At 35.7% G+C, this 19,896-nt stretch overlaps 1 protein-coding gene across 3 annotated transcripts in view; it reads left to right on the forward strand.

Moving 5' to 3' along the window:
* The window catches only part of AGGF1 (angiogenic factor with G-patch and FHA domains 1), a 67,226-nt gene that overhangs the window by 27,838 nt on the left and 19,492 nt on the right, over window positions 1-19,896 (forward strand). For all 3 annotated transcript variants that reach the window (XM_034656403.1, XM_011233093.3, XM_011233092.3), the window contains 6 exons: window positions 3,638-3,968; window positions 5,806-5,914; window positions 6,882-6,933; window positions 11,661-11,762; window positions 12,691-12,856; window positions 14,435-14,517. In XM_034656403.1, the coding sequence (XP_034512294.1) occupies window positions 3,638-3,968; window positions 5,806-5,914; window positions 6,882-6,933; window positions 11,661-11,762; window positions 12,691-12,856; window positions 14,435-14,517 (843 nt within the window). The remainder of the gene's footprint in view (window positions 1-3,637; window positions 3,969-5,805; window positions 5,915-6,881; window positions 6,934-11,660; window positions 11,763-12,690; window positions 12,857-14,434; window positions 14,518-19,896) is intronic.

Consider the following 19,896-nt stretch of genomic DNA (forward strand, 5'->3'; position numbering starts at 1 on the left):
TTATTTTAGAGCAAGAGACCAGGGGGAGAGGCAGAGGGAGAAAAGGGAATCCTCAAGCAGACTCCCCGCATTGCGGGGAGCCACGTGTGCGTCTTGATCCTACAACACTGAGATCATGACCTGAGCCAAAAGCAAGAGTTGGTCATTCAACCAACTGAGCCACCCAGGTGCTGTTGGTGTCTNCGTTGGTGTCTTTTGGGAAATTGATTGGCCATTTGTATCAATAACCATAAAAATGTTAATATTCTTTAACTGGAAAATCTCATTTCAGGTAATTNTGTTGGTGTCTTTTGGGAAAATAGATTGGCCATTTGTATCAATAACCATAAAAATGTTAATATTCTTTAACTGGAAAATCTCATTTCAGGTAATTTTTTAAAAAATCCAAAAAAAGAGGGGTGTCTGGTGGCTCAGTCAGTTGAGCGTCCGACTCTTGATTTCAGCTTAGGTTGTGATCTCAGGGTTGTGAGATCTAGCGTAGTGTTGGGCTCCGTGCTCAGTGGGGAGTCTGCTTGGGATTGTCTGTCTCCTTCTGCCCCTTTCCTTGCTCGTGTGCGTGCACGGGTCTGCGCGCGCTCTCTCAAAAAAATCTTTTAAAAAAATCCAGAGAAAAATGCCTTTGTGAAGTTATATAGCAATATTTTTAAGAACAGAAAGAAATTACGAGTCAAATGGCCTGCAAGATTCTGGGTAAGAAAATGATAGTATGTTTAATTGAAAAAGCATTCTTTAGACCTTAAAATTGTAATTTATANGGCTTAGGTTGTGATCTCAGGGTTGTGAGATCTAGCGTAGTGTTGGGCTCCGTGCTCAGTGGGGAGTCTGCTTGGGATTGTCTGTCTCCTTCTGCCCCTTTCCTTGCTCGTGTGCGTGCACGGGTCTGCGCGCGCTCTCTCAAAAAAATCTTTTAAAAAAATCCAGAGAAAAATGCCTTTGTGAAGTTATATAGCAATATTTTTAAGAACAGAAAGAAATTACGAGTCAAATGGCCTGCAAGATTCTGGGTAAGAAAATGATAGTATGTTTAATTGAAAAAGCATTCTTTAGACCTTAAAATTGTAATTTATAAAGACGGGGGGGAATTTAAAAAATGCTTATGATACAAGGTTAAATTTAAAGAAGGAAAATATAAAAAACGTTACCAGTGCTCTTATGTGTATTCCCCAAACAGATAAGGCTGGTGGTTTATATGAAGGAAAGGTGGCTTATGTGTTATATTGGCATTTCGTGAATTGTGGCAACTTCACTCTTGAAATTTCATGTAAGGTTTTTCTCTTAACCAAAGAAAAAAGTTTTTTTTAATGTTTAATACTAAAATTCACATATGGAATTAGGTTTCTTTTGGATTTACTTTATTTGATTTGTTTGTATTTCTCATATTTTCACTGATGTACCTAGGAATAAAAGAGAATGTGACTAAATACTAAAAGTGATTTTTCTGTTTGTTTTCAAGACCTCTGTTTTAATGACTTCGACCTGTTGGTAGTAGTTGAACTATTTGAAAGATTAGGTTGTGAAAGTACTTCTTTCTAGCAATGGAAGAGAACATATAGGGTCCTTAAATAACTTTATCTGACAAACCAGAGAATGAAATTTGAAAGTGTTTTTGTGAGATTTTAGTCCAGGTTAGCTCCCATAACTGCTCATCTTTACCATCCTTCTTCAGGGATGAACTTGAGGATAGGAACTTAAAAACAATCCTGTTGGGATTTTGAGAATTCCTCGAAGATTGTAAAAGGTAGCAGTGAAGCATGGGAGACCGTTTAGGACATCCTCATCTTTTTTTTTTTTAAATTAAGATACTCTTGAGTGTCACTGTTTGCAGGTGGAGGTATGTGGAAAGAGATTGGCGTAAATAACTTGAAATATGCATATATGCCTTAATGCCCACATATAGGTCTCCTTTCTTATCTCTTAATGAATATTTATCTAACATTCTGGACTGGTAGATGGTTTTTAAGAAGTAGCACCTCCGGCATTTTCACTCATTCCCACTCCACATATGTTTTGCCAAAAGCAGTAATAATAAAATATACAAGATTGGAAACTGCTTTTTTTTTTCTAAGTATATATAGATAGGGAAATTTTTGGCTATAATTCACAGTGGCCTTTAAAGCTTGTCATAGTTTTACAGCTTGTTGTCCTTGTTCTTGCCTTTGATGAGTTTATGTTGCTGGGAGCATATATAGTTTATTATACTGTGAGTGTTTAGGTAGTCTCCACGCTGAATTTATGTTACTGTTAAAAATATGTGTTTAAGATGCTCTCATGTTTTATAAAATAACAAAAGAACATATGAATTCACTTCATCATGTTGCTTTAGGTAGAAAGAAAATTCAGAGTAAGTTACAAACTAAAGGAAAAAGGAAAATAACTGATTTTTTTAAGTTTAAAGTAAAAAATTTGTTTGTCATAAGGTATGTCCGCTATACATGTATAACATAATAAAAGGCTTATGCCCGCTCATTTGGAATTTTAGAATAAAAGAGATGTAACAAATTCATCTATACTTTAAACTGTTTTGTATAATCAGACCAGCTCTATGAAAGTACTAAATTTTAGTGAAACTGTAGCTCTGCTACGTTAGGTACATCTGGATCTTTATTTTACTTTTTTTAAAGATTTATTTATTTGAGAGAGAGAGAGCATGCATGTGAGTGTGTGCAAGTCAGGGGAGAGGCAAAGGGAGAGAGTTTGGCCATGGAGCCCAACTTGGGGCTTGATCCCACAGTCCAAGAGATCATGACCTGAGCCAAAACCAAGAGTTGGATGCTTAACCAACTGACCCACCATGTGCCCCACATCGGAATCTTTAAATCGCTTTTGTAATTAAAGCTGATTCTGTATTTTATGTGTTTTGACTTGATTATTAGTTAAAAGTTCAAAAAGAAAATTTAAGGTAGATATATTTTCTAGGTCTGCACTGTCCAATAAGGTAGCCAGCCACTAGCCTCATATGTCTGTTGAGCACTTGAAATGAGGCTCGTCCTAATTTATGCTGTTTGTAAGTATAAATTACAGTATACTCAGTTTTGAAGACTGAAATTCTTGAAGTACAGAAAATCCGTGTAAAATATTTCATTAATAGTGTTACAGTGATTATATGTTATTTATATATAATAAATGATAGTATTTTGTAAATACTGGATAGATAAAACAAATTTTACCTGCTTTTACTTTTTTAATATGGTTACTAGGAAATTTTAAAGTGTGTGTATATATAAATATATGTATATGGCTTGCATTATATTTTTGTTGGACAAAAGTGGTCTAGGCTGTCACATGGTCCAAGCAATATGTGATAAGGGCTTGGACTGGGACAGGAAATAGGTAAGGAGAATTGGGATAAAGTATAAGCAGTCTGTAGCACTTGGGAATGGATTCTATGTGGTAGTTAAAGGGATGTCAAAGATAACTATAAGATTTTTTTATTTGGGTGGTAAGAGGATGGTAACGTCTTTAAGAAAGGGGACATGAGAGGAAGAGGGGGTTATAGGTAATAGCTATGGGTATTTCATATATAATGTTGTACATATATCTTCACTAATTCTTTGAAACATTTAGCATTAAACGTTAGAAGATGGTCATGTTCAAGATATTTTCCCCTATTCCCACCTCCCCACCTATGTCTTTATAGGATTTGAATTCAGAAGATCAGAAAGCATCCAGTGTTGAACATATAAGCTACAGTGAGGGAGAAGATTTTGCAAATGTGAAGAAGAAGGCCAAAATAGACATCCATTACAAAAATAGTCCCCCCAAATTTACTGTTCCAGTTAGCAGAAAGACTACAGAATCTTCTCTTACTGAAAACATTTATAATTCGACGTCGTTTAAAGAGGAGAAAATCATGGAGACTGATAGTGAGCCAGAAGAAGGTGAAATTACAGACTCTCAGACAGAGGACAGTTATGATGAAGACATTACCAGTGAAGACAATGTGACTGCAGAAGATAGTGAGGATGAAGGTGAGTAAATAACTACTGTTTAATTTTCTGTAAATAACCCAGTCTGGTCATTGTAAAAGAGCAACAGAGTTAAAAATGTTAGTTTATCTGCCAAAAAATAAACTGTTTTAAACTGGATATTTTAATGACATTGTTGAAAATTATATGAGCTACCAACAAAGTGGTCACCAATACCATTATGGTTATTTTAGAGGGAAGAATTTGAATAAATGACTAATAGTTGGACCTTAAAGTTTTATTACATTGAGTGGCCTAGTCAATACAACAAAACCAAGTTGCGTACGTTTTAAAGTATATACTAAGGCTAATTTGGTGGGTTAGATATATGTAGTCTACTTTTGTAACTGAGGGGAAAAAGTAAATTGCCTTTAAAAAGTGTAGTCCAGGGGCACCTGAGGGACTCAGTCAGTTAAGCGTCTGCCTTCGGCTCAGGTTACGATCCCAGGGCATAGCATTTTACCTTTTTAATGGTTTTGTATAATCAGACCAGCTCTATGAAAGTACTAAATTTTAGTGAAACTGTAGCTTTGCTACGTTAGGTACATCTGGATCTTTATTTTACTTTTTTTTTTTTTTTAAAGATTTTTTAGTTATTTATTCGACAGAGATAGAGACAGCCAGCGAGAGAGGGAACACAAGCAGGGGGAATGGGAGAGGGAGAAGCAGGCTCATAGAGGAGGAGCCTGACGTGGGGCTCGATCCCATAATGCCGGGATCATGCCCTGAGCCGAAGGCAGACGGTTAACCGCTGTGCCACCCAGGCGCCCCTATTTTACTTTTTTTTAAAGATTTATTTATTTGAGAGAGCGTGGGTCCTGGGATCGAGCCCCACACTGGGCTCACCCCGCTTCTCCCTCTCCCTCTGCTGCTGCTCCTGCCTGTGTGCATTCTCTTTTTCTCTCTGTTAAATAAATAAATAGAAATCTTTAAAAGAAAAAAAAGTGTAGTCAGTGAATATAGCTACCTAGGTATTATGGTAAATCTTACATTTAAAAAAACATTTATTTATTTATTTATTTTAGAGAAAGAGAGCAAGGAGAGGGGCAGAAGGAAGGGGAGAGAGAGAATCAAGAGCAGATTCCACACTGAGGGTGGAGCCTGATGCAGGGCTCAATCTCCTGACTCCGAGATCACAACCTGGGCTGAAACAAGAGTCAGATCCTCAACTGACTGTGCCACCCAGGTGCCCCCAATCTTACATTTTTTTAATGTGAGGTCATAAAGACATACTTTGAAAGCCCAGGATTTTATATTAGGTTATATGAGCTTATTTTGTTCTTGATGCAGTTTCTCTCTCTCTTTTTTTTTAAAGCAGGACTCCCATTTTCTAAGTTAATACAAAGATTCTTGTTTAGGATATTTTCAAATTCCAACACCTTAAAAAAGAGAGAGAATTATTTATTTTGTAATTGTGATAGACCCTGAATATCTTTAAGTTGTTCGTTTTAAATTGATAAGTGTTAAAACCTTATTAAGGATGTCATATAGCAGAATTTAAGGAGGTTGTTTCAAACAGAATTAAGATTTTTGATCAATACATTTTTTTGTGTTTTTTTAAAGATTTTTATTTAGAGTGAGAGCGCACGTGAGCAGGGGCCTGGGAAGGAGTAGAGGGAGAGGGACAAGCAGACTCCATGCTAAATGTGGAGTCCTACGCGGGCTCAATTTCATGACCCTGACATCACAACCTGAGCCAAAATCAAGAGTCAGGTGCTAAACTGATTGAGTCACCCAGATGTCCCTCAATACATTTTATTTTATGGATGCTTCCTATTCCTGCCTAGAATTTTTTTCCATAGCATTTGAATTAATACTTACACATTTCTTTCTTTACCAGATGAAAAAATTTGGCCCCCATGTATTAGAGTAATTGTTATTAGATCACCAGTATTGCAGACAGGATCACTTTTTATCATTACAGCTGTAAACCCTGCTACAATTGGAAGGTAAAAATATTTAATGTTACTATGTTTGTGTATTTATCTTATTCCAGTAGATTGTATATTCCTCAAGTAGTTACCATAAAATGTGCGTGGTACTTGTGAAGAGGCAAACACTGAATGATGTCCTTATTCCTCCTTCTCCCACTCAGAAAATATTGTTGACACTTATCTTTGTCACAGAAATTTTGTCATTTTCTTACTTTTGTACTGCCCTTTTTAGGTTTAAATTCCTTAGTTAAATCCAGTGTTTGTCCAGTATTTAATCCCCTTCCTCTGTTTCTTTTACCCCTTTGTAACTCATAACCAGCTTGGTAGAGTGGTAGGTTTTAATTATGAGTAGAATGATTTCATTACTTCCCAATGGGAAAGAAAATCTGTCCTTAATTCATATTCTGTACAGTATCCTAGCTTTAAATTCTTGAAGAATAGTATGTCCTTTTACATATAGTAAAAAGTGGTGGGAATGTAGTCAACAGATCTCAAATGGTTGATGTTAGTACGAAGGATATGCTCTCCTGCTGGATGATATTATTTATTTTTTTATAAAGATTTTTTTTTTTTTTTTTTAAGAGAGGGAGAGACAGCATGTGTGTGGAGGGGCAGAGGAAGAGAATCTCAAGCAGACTCCACACTGAGCACAGAGCCTGACTCAGGGCTCGATCTCATGACCCAGGAGATCATGAGCTGAGCCGAAACCAAGAGTTGGACTCTGACTGAGTCACCCAGGCACCCCTGGATGTTTATTATTAACCTGGGGTAGATGTATCAAAAAATAAAAGTAATCCCGGAACTTCTTTCAAACAGGAAATTTAGAATAGGATTAAGGAAATGACTTAGTCTGATAGAGGGATTTGCATTTTAACATTATCTTTTAAAACAACAACAAAATCTTAAAAAATATCATGTGTTAACTGTGTTCAGTCTATATATGGTTCAAAAATTATTAAAGACACTTTACTTAACTCTGCAGAGAAAAAGATATGGAGCATACTCTCCGAATCCCTGAAGTTGGTGTTAGTAAGGTAAGCTCTTTAATTTTTCAAATATAGTGCCCTAGATATGATTTTATAAACCCTCATTATAACAAAGCCTAGGGCCTTTTTTATTTAGTAGAAAGTTTAATAGTCCAGGTAGTTTTGGAAATGAAAGCAATTCAGATTTGTTTGTTACACTGCTTGTGAGAATAATTCTTTATCAAAATCAGAGTAAACTAAATGATGTTTAATTTTTAAGAGTCTGGAGGAGGAATAGAAATGTAGATTAAGTATTAAAGTAATACCATTTAACAAATATTTATTGAGAGAAGTAAATATGCTTGATACGGCAGTTCAAAAATGAATCAGACCTGGTTTTAGGCTATTTTATTAGATGGTTACTGTTGAGTCCAGAGTATTTTACAACTCAAGAAATATCTGTCCTCTACCACCCAAGGTTCCATTTATAGCTTTTCCTATTTTTTCTTCTAATGGTTTCAGGAAAAAGAATACTTAGGTTTTTAAAACAAACAACATAGTTGCAACTTTAGTTACAAGTAGAAAAACAAAAGGTTTTGCTACTACTAATCTTTATATTTGCTATTTATCTTTTTCTTTACTGTATTTTCTATAGTCTTTCCCTCTCTTCTGTGGTGGTTATCTTTTTCTTTTTTTGACCTTTCATCATCCCCATTTTGTTTCTATTTAATAGACTATAATATGGATCTGAAGTATAATTTCATGTGATTTTTGTCTTTTGGGGATGAAATTTGTTTTCCTATAAGTCCACTTATTTTTACTTTATTTCAACTCATTCAGAAGGGAGGAAATTTTCATAATCTTAACTCCGACCAAATTATCTTGCTTTTTTACTTTACTATGATCCTTCTGCCTCCAAAGAAAACCCACTCTATGATTTAAATAGCAGTTCAATCTAAAATATAGGTAGTTCTGTAGTGGCATTTCTACTCTTTCTTTCTTTAAAACTAAGATATTCACTGGTGGGGTAAATGGTTTGTTACTGTATGACATCAGTTTGACGATATTTATCACACATCCAGGTAGATGAAAAAAAATTAAATAAAATCCCCAAATACTTCATATCAATATTAGGGGAAACTTGAATCTATCACTGGATAGGCGAAGACCTTCTAAGTTTAAAAAAATGGGGAAAAAAATCACAGAAGACATCATTTTGAGTAATTAAATTTGAAAGGCAGAATATGTGAGCACCTAGCTGGCTCAGTCAGTAGACTGTGGAACTCTTGATCTCCAGGTTGTGAGTTTGAGTCCCATGTTGGAGGTAGGGTTTACTTAATTAAAAAAAACAAAAAACAAAAAACAAAAAAACTAGGACAGTAAGACAAATGCAACAAAATATATATCTTTTTATCTTTTATATTCTAAAATCTCATACAGATTCATTTTTTTCAAACCCCAGTGTGACACTGATAGATAATTGAGCAAAGGATATAAATAAACAATTCACAATGCAGGGGATATCATTACTATGTGAAAACCATTCAGTGTTTCTAAAAATTTTAAGAAATACAAATGAAGTCCAGATGTCAGTTTTCATTTGTCGCATTTATTAAATTTCACTTCTGTTGGAAGCATAACTTAGAACAGCTCTTTGAATAAGGTTTCAAGTCAAAAGACTTGAAACTATTTAAATGCTTTGTTATAGTTATTAGTATTCTAAAGAACCGAGTTGAAAAAAACGTATGAAGGACATGAAGGGAAAATTTACAGAAGAGGAAATCCATGTGGCTAAAAAATACAAGAAAAGATTTCAATCTTCGTAGTAATTGGGGAACTGCAAATTAAAATCACGATACTGAGATTTAATTTCATACCTGTGATGTTTGCAAAAACTAAAGATTCTGACAATACCAAATGTTGGTTAAGACTATATAGAGCAATAAAAATTCTTATAATTTGCTTTTGGGAATATAAATTGGTACAACCACTTTGGAAAACAATATGGCAGTATCTAATAAAGTTTAAGATTTTGCATGTACTGTGACTCAGCACTTTCATTCTTAAGAATATACCCTTGAAAAATCCTTGTATTGTCTACAAGAACGTTGCATGTATGGGAATGTTGATAGAAACGTCTTAAAAAATAAAACCTTGGGGGGAAAAAACTGGGTGTTCATCATCAGAAGAATATGTTGAAGAATCCATACAGTGAGTTTTACCATTCAGCAAAATGGCAAAACTGTACACAACTTGATATACCTCACAATATAATATTAAGCCAAAGAAGCCAAATAAAAGAACTATGTATAGTATCATATGTTTGTCAGAACCTATCAAACTGTAAATTTAAGATCTGTGAATTTTCTGTATATAAATTACATCTCAAAATATTCATACGGTGTAATTCCCATTTATGTCAAGTTCCAAACCAGGCAAAATAAACATGAATTGTTTATGAATGCATACATAAGGGGTGAAAGTAATAAAGAGAGATATCATGATTCAGTATTGAACCTTTGAAAGGAAAGGATGTGGGATGGACAGAGTGAGTTACACATCCATGAATAATAGGTTTTCTTTTAAATATCTGGGGCATGGGGGTTTGAGTGGCTCAGTCAGTTAAGTGTCTTGACTCTTGATTTCAGCTTAGGTCATGATCTCAGGGTCCTGAGATTGAGCCCTGTGTTGGACTCCATGCTCAGCGTGGAATCTGCTGGGGATTCTCCCTCTCCTCTCTCTTTGCCCTTCCCCCTACTCACACCCTCTCTCTCTCAAATAAACTAAATTAAAATCTAAAAAAAAAAATATCTGAGTCAAATATGGCAAAATTTATTAAAGCTGGGTCATGGGCGGACCAGTATATTTTGCGTGTTTGGAACACTTTATAATTAGTTTGTTCATGAAAAATTTTTTTTCTTGTTTTTTTCAAAGGTTTTATTTATTTATTTGACAGAGCACAAGTAGGGGGAGAAGCAGGCTCCTTGCTGAGCGGGCAGCCCAGTGTGGGGCTCAATCCCATGACCCTGGGATCATGACCTGAGCCAAAGGCAGACACTTAGCTGACGAGTCACCCAGGCACCCCTGTTTATGAAAATTTTTAAAAACAACTTCATTGAGATACAGTCCACATCCTGTATACAATTTATGCATTGAAAGTGTATAATTCAAAGGTTTTTCATGTATTTAGAGTTGTGTGGCCATCACCTCGGTTTCAGAGCATTTCCTTTTTTTTTTTTTAAAGATTTTATTTATTTGAGAGAGAGAGAGAGCGCGCGAGAGAGTGCACAAGTGGGAGAGGCAAAGGGGGAGGGAAGAAGCAGGCTCCCAGCTGAGCAGGGAGCCCGATTCAGGGCTTGATCCCAGGACCGGAAGATCATGACCTGAGCCAAAGGCAAACGCTTAACCAACTGAGCCACTCAGGTGCCCAGTTTCAAAACATTTTCATCACCATTAGAGGAAACATAGTAATAGTCACTCCCCATTTCCTTTCAACTCCCACAGGCCTAGGCAACTGCAGTCTTTCTACTTCTGTGGATTTGCCTGTTCTGCACATGTCATGTAAATAGAATCCTGTATGTAGTTGTTTTTACGTAGTGTTTTCACTTAATATGTCTTCAAGATTGATCATGTCGTACCATACATCAGTACTTTATTTCTTTTTGTTGCTGAATAATAACACCAGTGTATGGATATACTGCATTTTGTTTATCAATTGGTTGTTGTTTGAATTGTTTCTACTTTTTGGCTACTAAGAATAATGCTGCTGTGAACATTCATGTACAAGTTTTTACTTGAATGTATGTTTTTACTACTTGTGATATATACCTAAAAGTAGAATTGCTGGGTCCTCTGGTAACTCTGTTTAACCTTTTGAGGAACTGCTGTACCCTTCCAAAGCAGTTGTACAGTTTTACATTCCCACCAGCAGTGTATTATTTATGAAATTGTAAATTAAATGTCTGCAGTTCTTTATCCATTTAAATAGACATGTACTGAGTATGTGCCATTATATGTGAGGCTCTGTGTTATATGTACTGAGTGGTAAGCAAAAATGTAAACGAAGCAGTAATTGTGAGTAACTATCACATTTGCAGTAATTTTGTGTAGTGTAATTGTTATGTAAACAAAGTACTGTGGAGCAAGGAGGGGATGATTGGTTCTGAGTGTTGGAAATCTGGGAAACTTCTCTGAGAAGTTCACCTTGAGGGGCGCCTGGCTGGCTCAGTCAGTAGAGTATGCGACTCTTGATCTCGCACGTTGTGAGTTCGAGCCTCATGTTGGGTATATTTAAAAAATAGAATCTTTAAAAGAAAAAGTTCAGCTTGAATGTTTGAAATCACCTTTTATATTATGAATTTTTAATGATAAAGACCGGTACTTTTATTAGGTGAAAAAAATAGTTTCAAATGTTTTAAATAGTATAATCTCAACTGTATTATAAAAGTAGAAAGTGTAAGACACACACTGAATTATTAATGGCAGTAATAGGTGGAATTATAGCCTTTACATGTCTACCAGAGGCATTGTTATACTTTCATATTGAGGAAAAAAAGTATTAAAAATAGTAAAATTTGGGGCACCTGGATGGCTTAGTCGGTAGAGCGTGGAACTCCCGATCTTGGGATCATGAGTTTGAGCCCCACATTAGGCATAGAGCTTACTTAAAAAAAATAAAGGATAAAATAATAAAAATTAAATTATCATAGACAAGTCTGTCACATCCTATGAGAGAAATTATCTGTGGTTTAAAAAAAAGTATACTTTATAATTACCTCGTTCTTTTTTTTTTTAAGTTTCATGCAGAAGTTTATTTTGACCATGACTTACAAAGTTATGTCCTTGTGGATCAAGGTAGTCAAAATGGTACAATTGTTAATGGAAAACAGATTCTTCAGGTAAGTGTGTGTGTATATATATGTGTATATATATATACACACATATATATACATATATATATTAATGACTTGTACGTAAGTCTTAAAAAATGAACTGAAATTTTTATTCTGAAGGCCATAGTTATTATATGTATAATTTGGTTCAGATTACTATTCAAGCCCAAAAGGGGAAGGGGAAGGGGATTCCCAGAAAGGGCTGAAAAAAGTATATATATAATAAGTGGATACTTAACTCTTGAGTTTTAACTTCTAATTGTGTATCTATGCCTTATTTTAGAAGTAAATGCATTTTAAAGCTATTCAGAGTAAATGTTCTTAAATAACTTAAAAGGCACTCCTTTTTTTGTGTTCTTTAAAAAATTCTTTTAATGGAAACGTTGCTAAACTAGATACTCCTTGAAGACAGTGGCCATGTCTATCCAGTTAACTCTTCTATCACCAACATTTGGCAATGTGCTTGGCACATATAACATATGGAAGAAAATAAATGGAAGGGAGTGGCGGAGGCCTTATTCTTAGTCTGTAAGAATAAAAAATGAAACAAAACTGAATTATCAGAGAAGAGGAAAAAAGGGAAATATGCATTTAGCCCCTTAACACTTTATCTTTTTGACTCTGATAGTTATTCATTTTGATAATAGATTGTTTGATGTTTGGGTTGGATATTTCTCTAGGATTATGCATGGAGATGAGATAAGCGGGTTTGGGTAATATTAAAGAAGTTGCTCAGTTCAGGTATCTTCTCCACTAGTTGAACATTATATCATCCTCAAGTTGTGGAAATTTTTGCTGTGTGTGCATATGTGTGTCTCTTTCATTGAGAAGCATCCTAAATATCTTTTTGTTTTAATCAGACATTAGTTATAGTAGATGTAAAATAATCTTATGTAACTTTCTTGAGTTTCTGTTTTGTAATTTTTTCCTTTAGCCTAAAACTAAATGTGACCCTTACGTACTTGAGCATGGTGATGAAGTGAAAATTGGAGAGACTGTGCTGTCTTTTCACATCCACCCTGGCAGTGATACCTGCGATGGCTGTGAACCAGGACAGGTTCGAGCTCACCTTCGTCTTGATAAGAAAGATGAATGTTTCGGTATGTGAAACGTATTGTTGCACGTAGGCATGATAACTTTCTTGTTTAACTCACTGGAGTGTTCTAAAAAAGTACCAGCTACCAGCTTCGAATTTGATATAATACTGTATTGAGATACATTTATATATCAGTAAATATTGTCATAGGAGACTAAGAAATGACATGTATTTGAAAATTGAGATCTATGCTAGTCAGTTGATTTTTTTAAGCTAGTAGATCATGATTTTAGTTGATTTTTCTGTGCAACAATTTAGGTGTGGTGTTACAGCATTAGGTTGCTTTCTGACCCATAAGGTAATTGTTAGCTATTTTTGCTAATAGATTTTAATAGGCTTTGGAAGCAGCACGGCAGTGATAGCTAAATGTTCTTCAAAAGTGTACTTGTTACATAATTATAGTAAAGATTGGTTTCCTTTTGACTTCTATTTATGGATGTGAAAAAGTCATCCATGGTTAAACTGTCATAATAATATAGAAAATAATAGGCTGGGGTATTAAGAGTTATTGGTTGATATGTTTGCTTTCTTTTTTTTAATGATTTTACTTATTTGAGAGAGAGTGTGAGTGAGCTCTAACCGGGGGGAGGGGCAGAAGGAGAGGGAGCCCAGTGTGGGTCTTGATCCCAGGACCTGGGGATCATGACCTGAGCCGAAGGCAGATTCTTACCGACTGAGCCACCCAGGCACCCCAATATGTTTGCTTTCCTACTTAGAGCTTCTGTTGCTATATCATCTCTATACCTTTATTTTCTATAATAACACTGTAAGAGGCTGCTGTCTTATTTAAATCCACTTATCAAAGGCTTTTTAAATTTTAAATATTTTTACCAGTAAGAAGTAAACTTTTTTACATCAGATTTTCCCCCAAATACCAACTATACATGTTCATTGTATACTTTTTGTTTTCTGATACTAGATTATGAAAATGAGTATGGTACATTACACAGTAATGTGAATCTTGGATTCAGTGATTTTTACATGCCTACATTCCTTCGAAAAGTTAACAGTATTTCTGCATTTGAAATTCTGTGTGTGTTTTTGTTTTGTTTTGTTTTTAAAGATTTTATTTATTTATTGGACAGAGACGGACACGGTGAGAGAGGGAACACCAGCAGAGCGGGTGGGGGAGGGAGAAGCAGGCTTCCCACCGAGCAAGGAGCCCGATGCGGGGTTCGATCCCAGGACCCTGACATCATGACCTGAGCCAAAGGCAAGACGCTTAACGTCTGAGCCACCCAGGCACCCCGAAATTCTGTTTTAATAATCATATCAAAAAATAAGATGTCGTGTTCTTTTGTTATCTATACTGTGGCATTTCTATAGTCTTTAGGATTTGGTTTACTTTCCAAGTAGATTTAGTTACCAAAATGCTGAAAGGACAGCACCACAACCCAAGATTCTTAATATAAATTATATGAAGATTCTTTTATATTAATATATATTAATTAATTTGAGCTTTTAGTTAATATGCAGATGGACTAGTATTCTTTATTATTAAATAACAGAATTAATTTTGTATAAAATCTATCAGACTTAGTATTTTTTTTTTTTTAAATCAAACTCAACTTTTTCCTTTTAGTTGGTCCAACGCTAAGTAAGGAGGAAAAAGAGTTGGAAAGGAGGAAAGAATTAAAGAAAATACGAGTAAAATATGGTTTGCAGGTAAGGATGTTAAATGTTGTTACATTTGTTAATTATGTACCTGGTTTTGAGTAAAAATGTCTTTAGATATGTATAGTCCATTTTACATATAAAAATACAGCTATTTAGAATGATTTTGAGATTTATGTAATTTCTGTTATTTGGTTACTATTTACTTCAACAACTATTGAGGCTGGAGTAGAAAAATGATAATACTCAACTTTCAAATAGCCATTTCTGGTTTTTAAAAAACTTAGATTAAGATGGTAGCATTGAAGAACATTGTTGGAGTACTGGTACTGCCTGATTTCCAGACTTATTAAAAACTACAGTAATTAAGACATTATAGTATTGACATAAAGATGACTAGGTCGGGGGAAATAATGAGAAGTAGATTTGCAGATAGACACATAGATGCGTGTGTGTGTGTGTGATTTTTAACAAAGGTGTGAAGGCAGTTTGGTGGAGAAAGGATGGTGTTTTTCAACAAATGTGCTGGAACACTTGGACAGCCATATGCAAAAACAAAAGAACTTTGATCTACACCTTGTTACGTGTATAAAAATGAACTCAAAATGGAGCATAAATTGAATTTAAACTATTAAGTTTTTAGAAGCAAACCTTTTAAAAGAAATGTTACGCAAAGGGTTTTTAAGATACCTAACACCCAAAGTACAATCTATAAAAGAGCAAATTAATAAATTGCACTTCCTCCAAAACTTCTGTTCAAGGACACTGTTACGAGAATGAAAAGATAGGGGGCACCTGGGTGGCCCAGTTGGTTGAGCGCCTGACCCTTGACCTCAGCTCAGGTCTTGATCTCAGGGTTGTGAGTTCAGGTCCCTCTTTGGGCTCCACGTTGGGCATGGAGCCTACTTAAAAGAGAATGAAAAGATAAGCCACAGACTCGGAAAAATCCTTTTTTTGATACAAATCCGTTATCTGATAAAAACCATAGATCTTATATCTGGAATATATAACGAAATCCCAAAACTGAATAAGAAAATTTTTTTTATTTATTCATTTTTTATATTTCAAATTTTTATTTTAATTCTAGTTTAACATACAATGTAATATTGATTTCAGGAATAGAATTTAGCGATTAATCACTTACGTATAACACCGAATGATCATCATAACAAGTGTCCTCCTTAATACCCATCACCCATTTAGCCCACCCCCCACCCACCTTCCCCGTCAACACTTCCTTTGTTCTCTATCGTTAGGAGTCTCATGTGGTTTGCTTCCATCTCTCTTCTTTTTCCTTCCCATATAGTCATCTGTTTTGTTTTTTAAATTCCACATATGACTGAAATCATATGATATTTATCTTTCTCTGACTTATTTCACTTAGCATAATACACTCATTCCATCCACGTCATCACAAGTGACAAGATTTCATTCTTTTTGATGGCCAAGTAATATTCCATTGTGTATATGTACCACCTCTTCTTCTTTTTTTTTTTTTTAATACCACCTCTTCTTTATCCATTCATCAGTTGATGGATATTTGGGCTCTTTCCATAGTTTGGCTATTGTTGGTAATGCTGCTATAAACATTGGGGTGCATGTGCCCCTTCAAATCTGTATTTTTTTATCCTTTGGGTAAATACCTAGTAGTGCAATTGCTGGATCATAGGGTAGCTCTATTTTTAACTTGTTGAGGAATCTCCATACTGTTTTGCAGAGTGGCTGCACCAGTTTACATTCCCACTAACAGTGTAAGAGGGTTCCCCTTTCTCCACATTCTCACCAACATCTGTTGTTTTCTGTGTTAATTTTAGCCATTCTGACAGGTGAGAGTTGGTATCTTGTTTTGATTTTCCCTCATGATGAGTGGTGTTGAGCATCTTTTCATGTGTCTGTAGCCATCTGGATGTTTTCTTTGGAAAAATGTCTATTCATGTCTTCTGCCCATTAATAAAATAATTTATAAATGAGCAAAGAGGGGCATCTGGGTGGCTCAGTCCGTTAAGCTTCTGCCTTCCGCTCAGGTCATGATCCCATGGGTCCTGGGATAGAGAGCCCTGCCTTGGGCTCCCTGCTTAGCAGGGAGCTTGCTTCTTCCTCTCCATCTGCCCCTCTCCCTTGCTTGTGCTCTCTCCTTCTCTGTCTGTCTCTCTCTCAAATAAATAAATAAAATCTTCAAATTAAAAAAAAATGAGCAAAAAAGAGGCACCTGGGTGGCTCAGTTGGTTAAGCATCTGTCTTCAGCTCAGGTCATGATCCCATGGCCCTGGGATTGAGCCCCGCATTGGGCTCCCTGCTCAGCAGTGAGTCTGTTTCTCCCTCTCTCTCTGCCCCTCCTCCCTGCTTGTTCTCTCTTTCTCTCTCCCTCTCTCAAAATCTCTAAGATTTTATTTGAGAGAGAGAGAGAGCAAGCACAGGCAAGTGGCTCTGTCCAGAGTTAAATGTATGCCTACCATGTGATTCACTGTTCTACTCCAAGAGAAATGAAAGTATATGTTCATACAAAGACTTATAAACAAATGTTCATGACAGTTTGTTTTTTCTTTCTTTTGAAAACCTTTTTTAAAAATATTTAATTTTTATTACCAAAGCATGGTTAACATACAATGTTTTATCAGTTTCAGATGGAAAGCATAGTGATTTGAGAATTTTGTGCTTTATGTGATACTTAACACAATAAGTGGAATTACCATCTGTTACCATATGATGTTATTAAAATATTATTAACTATATTCCTACGCTGTACTTTTCACCTCCATGACTTACTTATTTTATGACTGGATATTTGTACCTCTTAAACCCCTTCACCTATTTTGCCCATCTCCGACCTCCCCACCCCTCTAGCAACCACCAGCTTATTCTCTGTATTCATGGGTCTGTTGCTAGTTGTTTCGTTTTTTAGATTCTATATATAAGTGACATTATGTTGCATTTGTCATTCTCTTGACTTAATTTCACTTAGCATGCTAACTTCTAGGTCTGTCTGTGTTGTCACAAAGGACAAAATCTCATTTTTTATGGCTGAGTGACATTCCTCTGTGTGTGTGTGTGTGGTGTGTACATGTGTGTACACCACATCTTTAGCCATTCATCTCTTAATGGACACTAGGGCTGCTTCCATATCTTGGCTGTTGTAAATATTGCTGCAGTAAACATTGGGGTGCTTATATCTTTTCAAATTAGTGTTTTCATTTTCTTTGGGCAAATATACAGTAGTGGAATTCCTGGATCCAGTGGTATTTCCATTTTTAATTTTTTGAGGAACCTCCATCCTGTTTTCCACAGTAGTTGCACTAATTTACATTCCAACCAACAGTGCATGAGGATTCCCTTTTCTCCACATTCTCACCAACACTTATTATTTCTTGTCTTTTGCATACTACCCATTCTCGTCCATGTGAAATGGTATTTCGTTGTGGTATTAGTAGCTTTTTTTCTAGTAACCAGAAGTGGGGAAAAACNAAACTGAATAAGAAAATTTTTTTTATTTATTCATTTTTTATATTTCAAATTTTTATTTTAATTCTAGTTTAACATACAATGTAATATTGATTTCAGGAATAGAATTTAGCGATTAATCACTTACGTATAACACCGAATGATCATCATAACAAGTGTCCTCCTTAATACCCATCACCCATTTAGCCCACCCCCCACCCACCTTCCCCGTCAACACTTCCTTTGTTCTCTATCGTTAGGAGTCTCATGTGGTTTGCTTCCATCTCTCTTCTTTTTCCTTCCCATATAGTCATCTGTTTTGTTTTTTAAATTCCACATATGACTGAAATCATATGATATTTATCTTTCTCTGACTTATTTCACGTAGCATAATACACTCATTCCATCCACGTCATCACAAAAAGACAAGATTTCATTCTTTTTGATGGCCAAGTAATATTCCATTGTGTATATGTACCACCTCTTCTTCTTTTTTTTTTTTTTAATACCACCTCTTCTTTATCCATTCATCAGTTGATGGATATTTGGGCTCTTTCCATAGTTTGGCTATTGTTGGTAATGCTGCTATAAACATTGGGGTGCATGTGCCCCTTCAAATCTGTATTTTTTTATCCTTTGGGTAAATACCTAGTAGTGCAATTGCTGGATCATAGGGTAGCTCTATTTTTAACTTGTTGAGGAATCTCCATACTGTTTTGCAGAGTGGCTGCACCAGTTTACATTCCCACTAACAGTGTAAGAGGGTTCCCCTTTCTCCACATTCTCACCAACATCTGTTGTTTTCTGTGTTAATTTTAGCCATTCTGACAGGTGAGAGTTGGTATCTTGTTTTGATTTTCCCTCATGATGAGTGGTGTTGAGCATCTTTTCATGTGTCTGTAGCCATCTGGATGTTTTCTTTGGAAAAATGTCTATTCATGTCTTCTGCCCATTAATAAAATAATTTATAAATGAGCAAAGAGGGGCATCTGGGTGGCTCAGTCCGTTAAGCTTCTGCCTTCCGCTCAGGTCATGATCCCATGGGTCCTGGGATAGAGAGCCCTGCCTTGGGCTCCCTGCTTAGCAGGGAGCTTGCTTCTTCCTCTCCATCTGCCCCTCTCCCTTGCTTGTGCTCTCTCCTTCTCTGTCTGTCTCTCTCTCAAATAAATAAATAAAATCTTCAAATTAAAAAAAAATGAGCAAAAAAGAGGCACCTGGGTGGCTCAGTTGGTTAAGCATCTGTCTTCAGCTCAGGTCATGATCCCATGGCCCTGGGATTGAGCCCCGCATTGGGCTCCCTGCTCAGCAGTGAGTCTGTTTCTCCCTCTCTCTCTGCCCCTCCTCCCTGCTTGTTCTCTCTTTCTCTCTCCCTCTCTCAAAATCTCTAAGATTTTATTTGAGAGAGAGAGAGAGCAAGCACAGGCAAGTGGCTCTGTCCAGAGTTAAATGTATGCCTACCATGTGATTCACTGTTCTACTCCAAGAGAAATGAAAGTATATGTTCATACAAAGACTTATAAACAAATGTTCATGACAGTTTGTTTTTTCTTTCTTTTGAAAACCTTTTTTAAAAATATTTAATTTTTATTACCAAAGCATGGTTAACATACAATGTTTTATCAGTTTCAGATGGAAAGCATAGTGATTTGAGAATTTTGTGCTTTATGTGATACTTAACACAATAAGTGGAATTACCATCTGTTACCATATGATGTTATTAAAATATTATTAACTATATTCCTACGCTGTACTTTTCACCTCCATGACTTACTTATTTTATGACTGGATATTTGTACCTCTTAAACCCCTTCACCTATTTTGCCCATCTCCGACCTCCCCACCCCTCTAGCAACCACCAGCTTATTCTCTGTATTCATGGGTCTGTTGCTAGTTGTTTCTTTTGTTTTTTAGATTCTATATATAAGTGACATTATGTTGCATTTGTCATTCTCTTGACTTAATTTCACTTAGCATGCTAACTTCTAGGTCTGT

This window comes from Ailuropoda melanoleuca, chromosome 3 (assembly GCF_002007445.2).
Source record: "Ailuropoda melanoleuca isolate Jingjing chromosome 3, ASM200744v2, whole genome shotgun sequence".
In the NCBI taxonomy this organism is placed as follows: domain Eukaryota; kingdom Metazoa; phylum Chordata; class Mammalia; order Carnivora; family Ursidae; genus Ailuropoda; species Ailuropoda melanoleuca.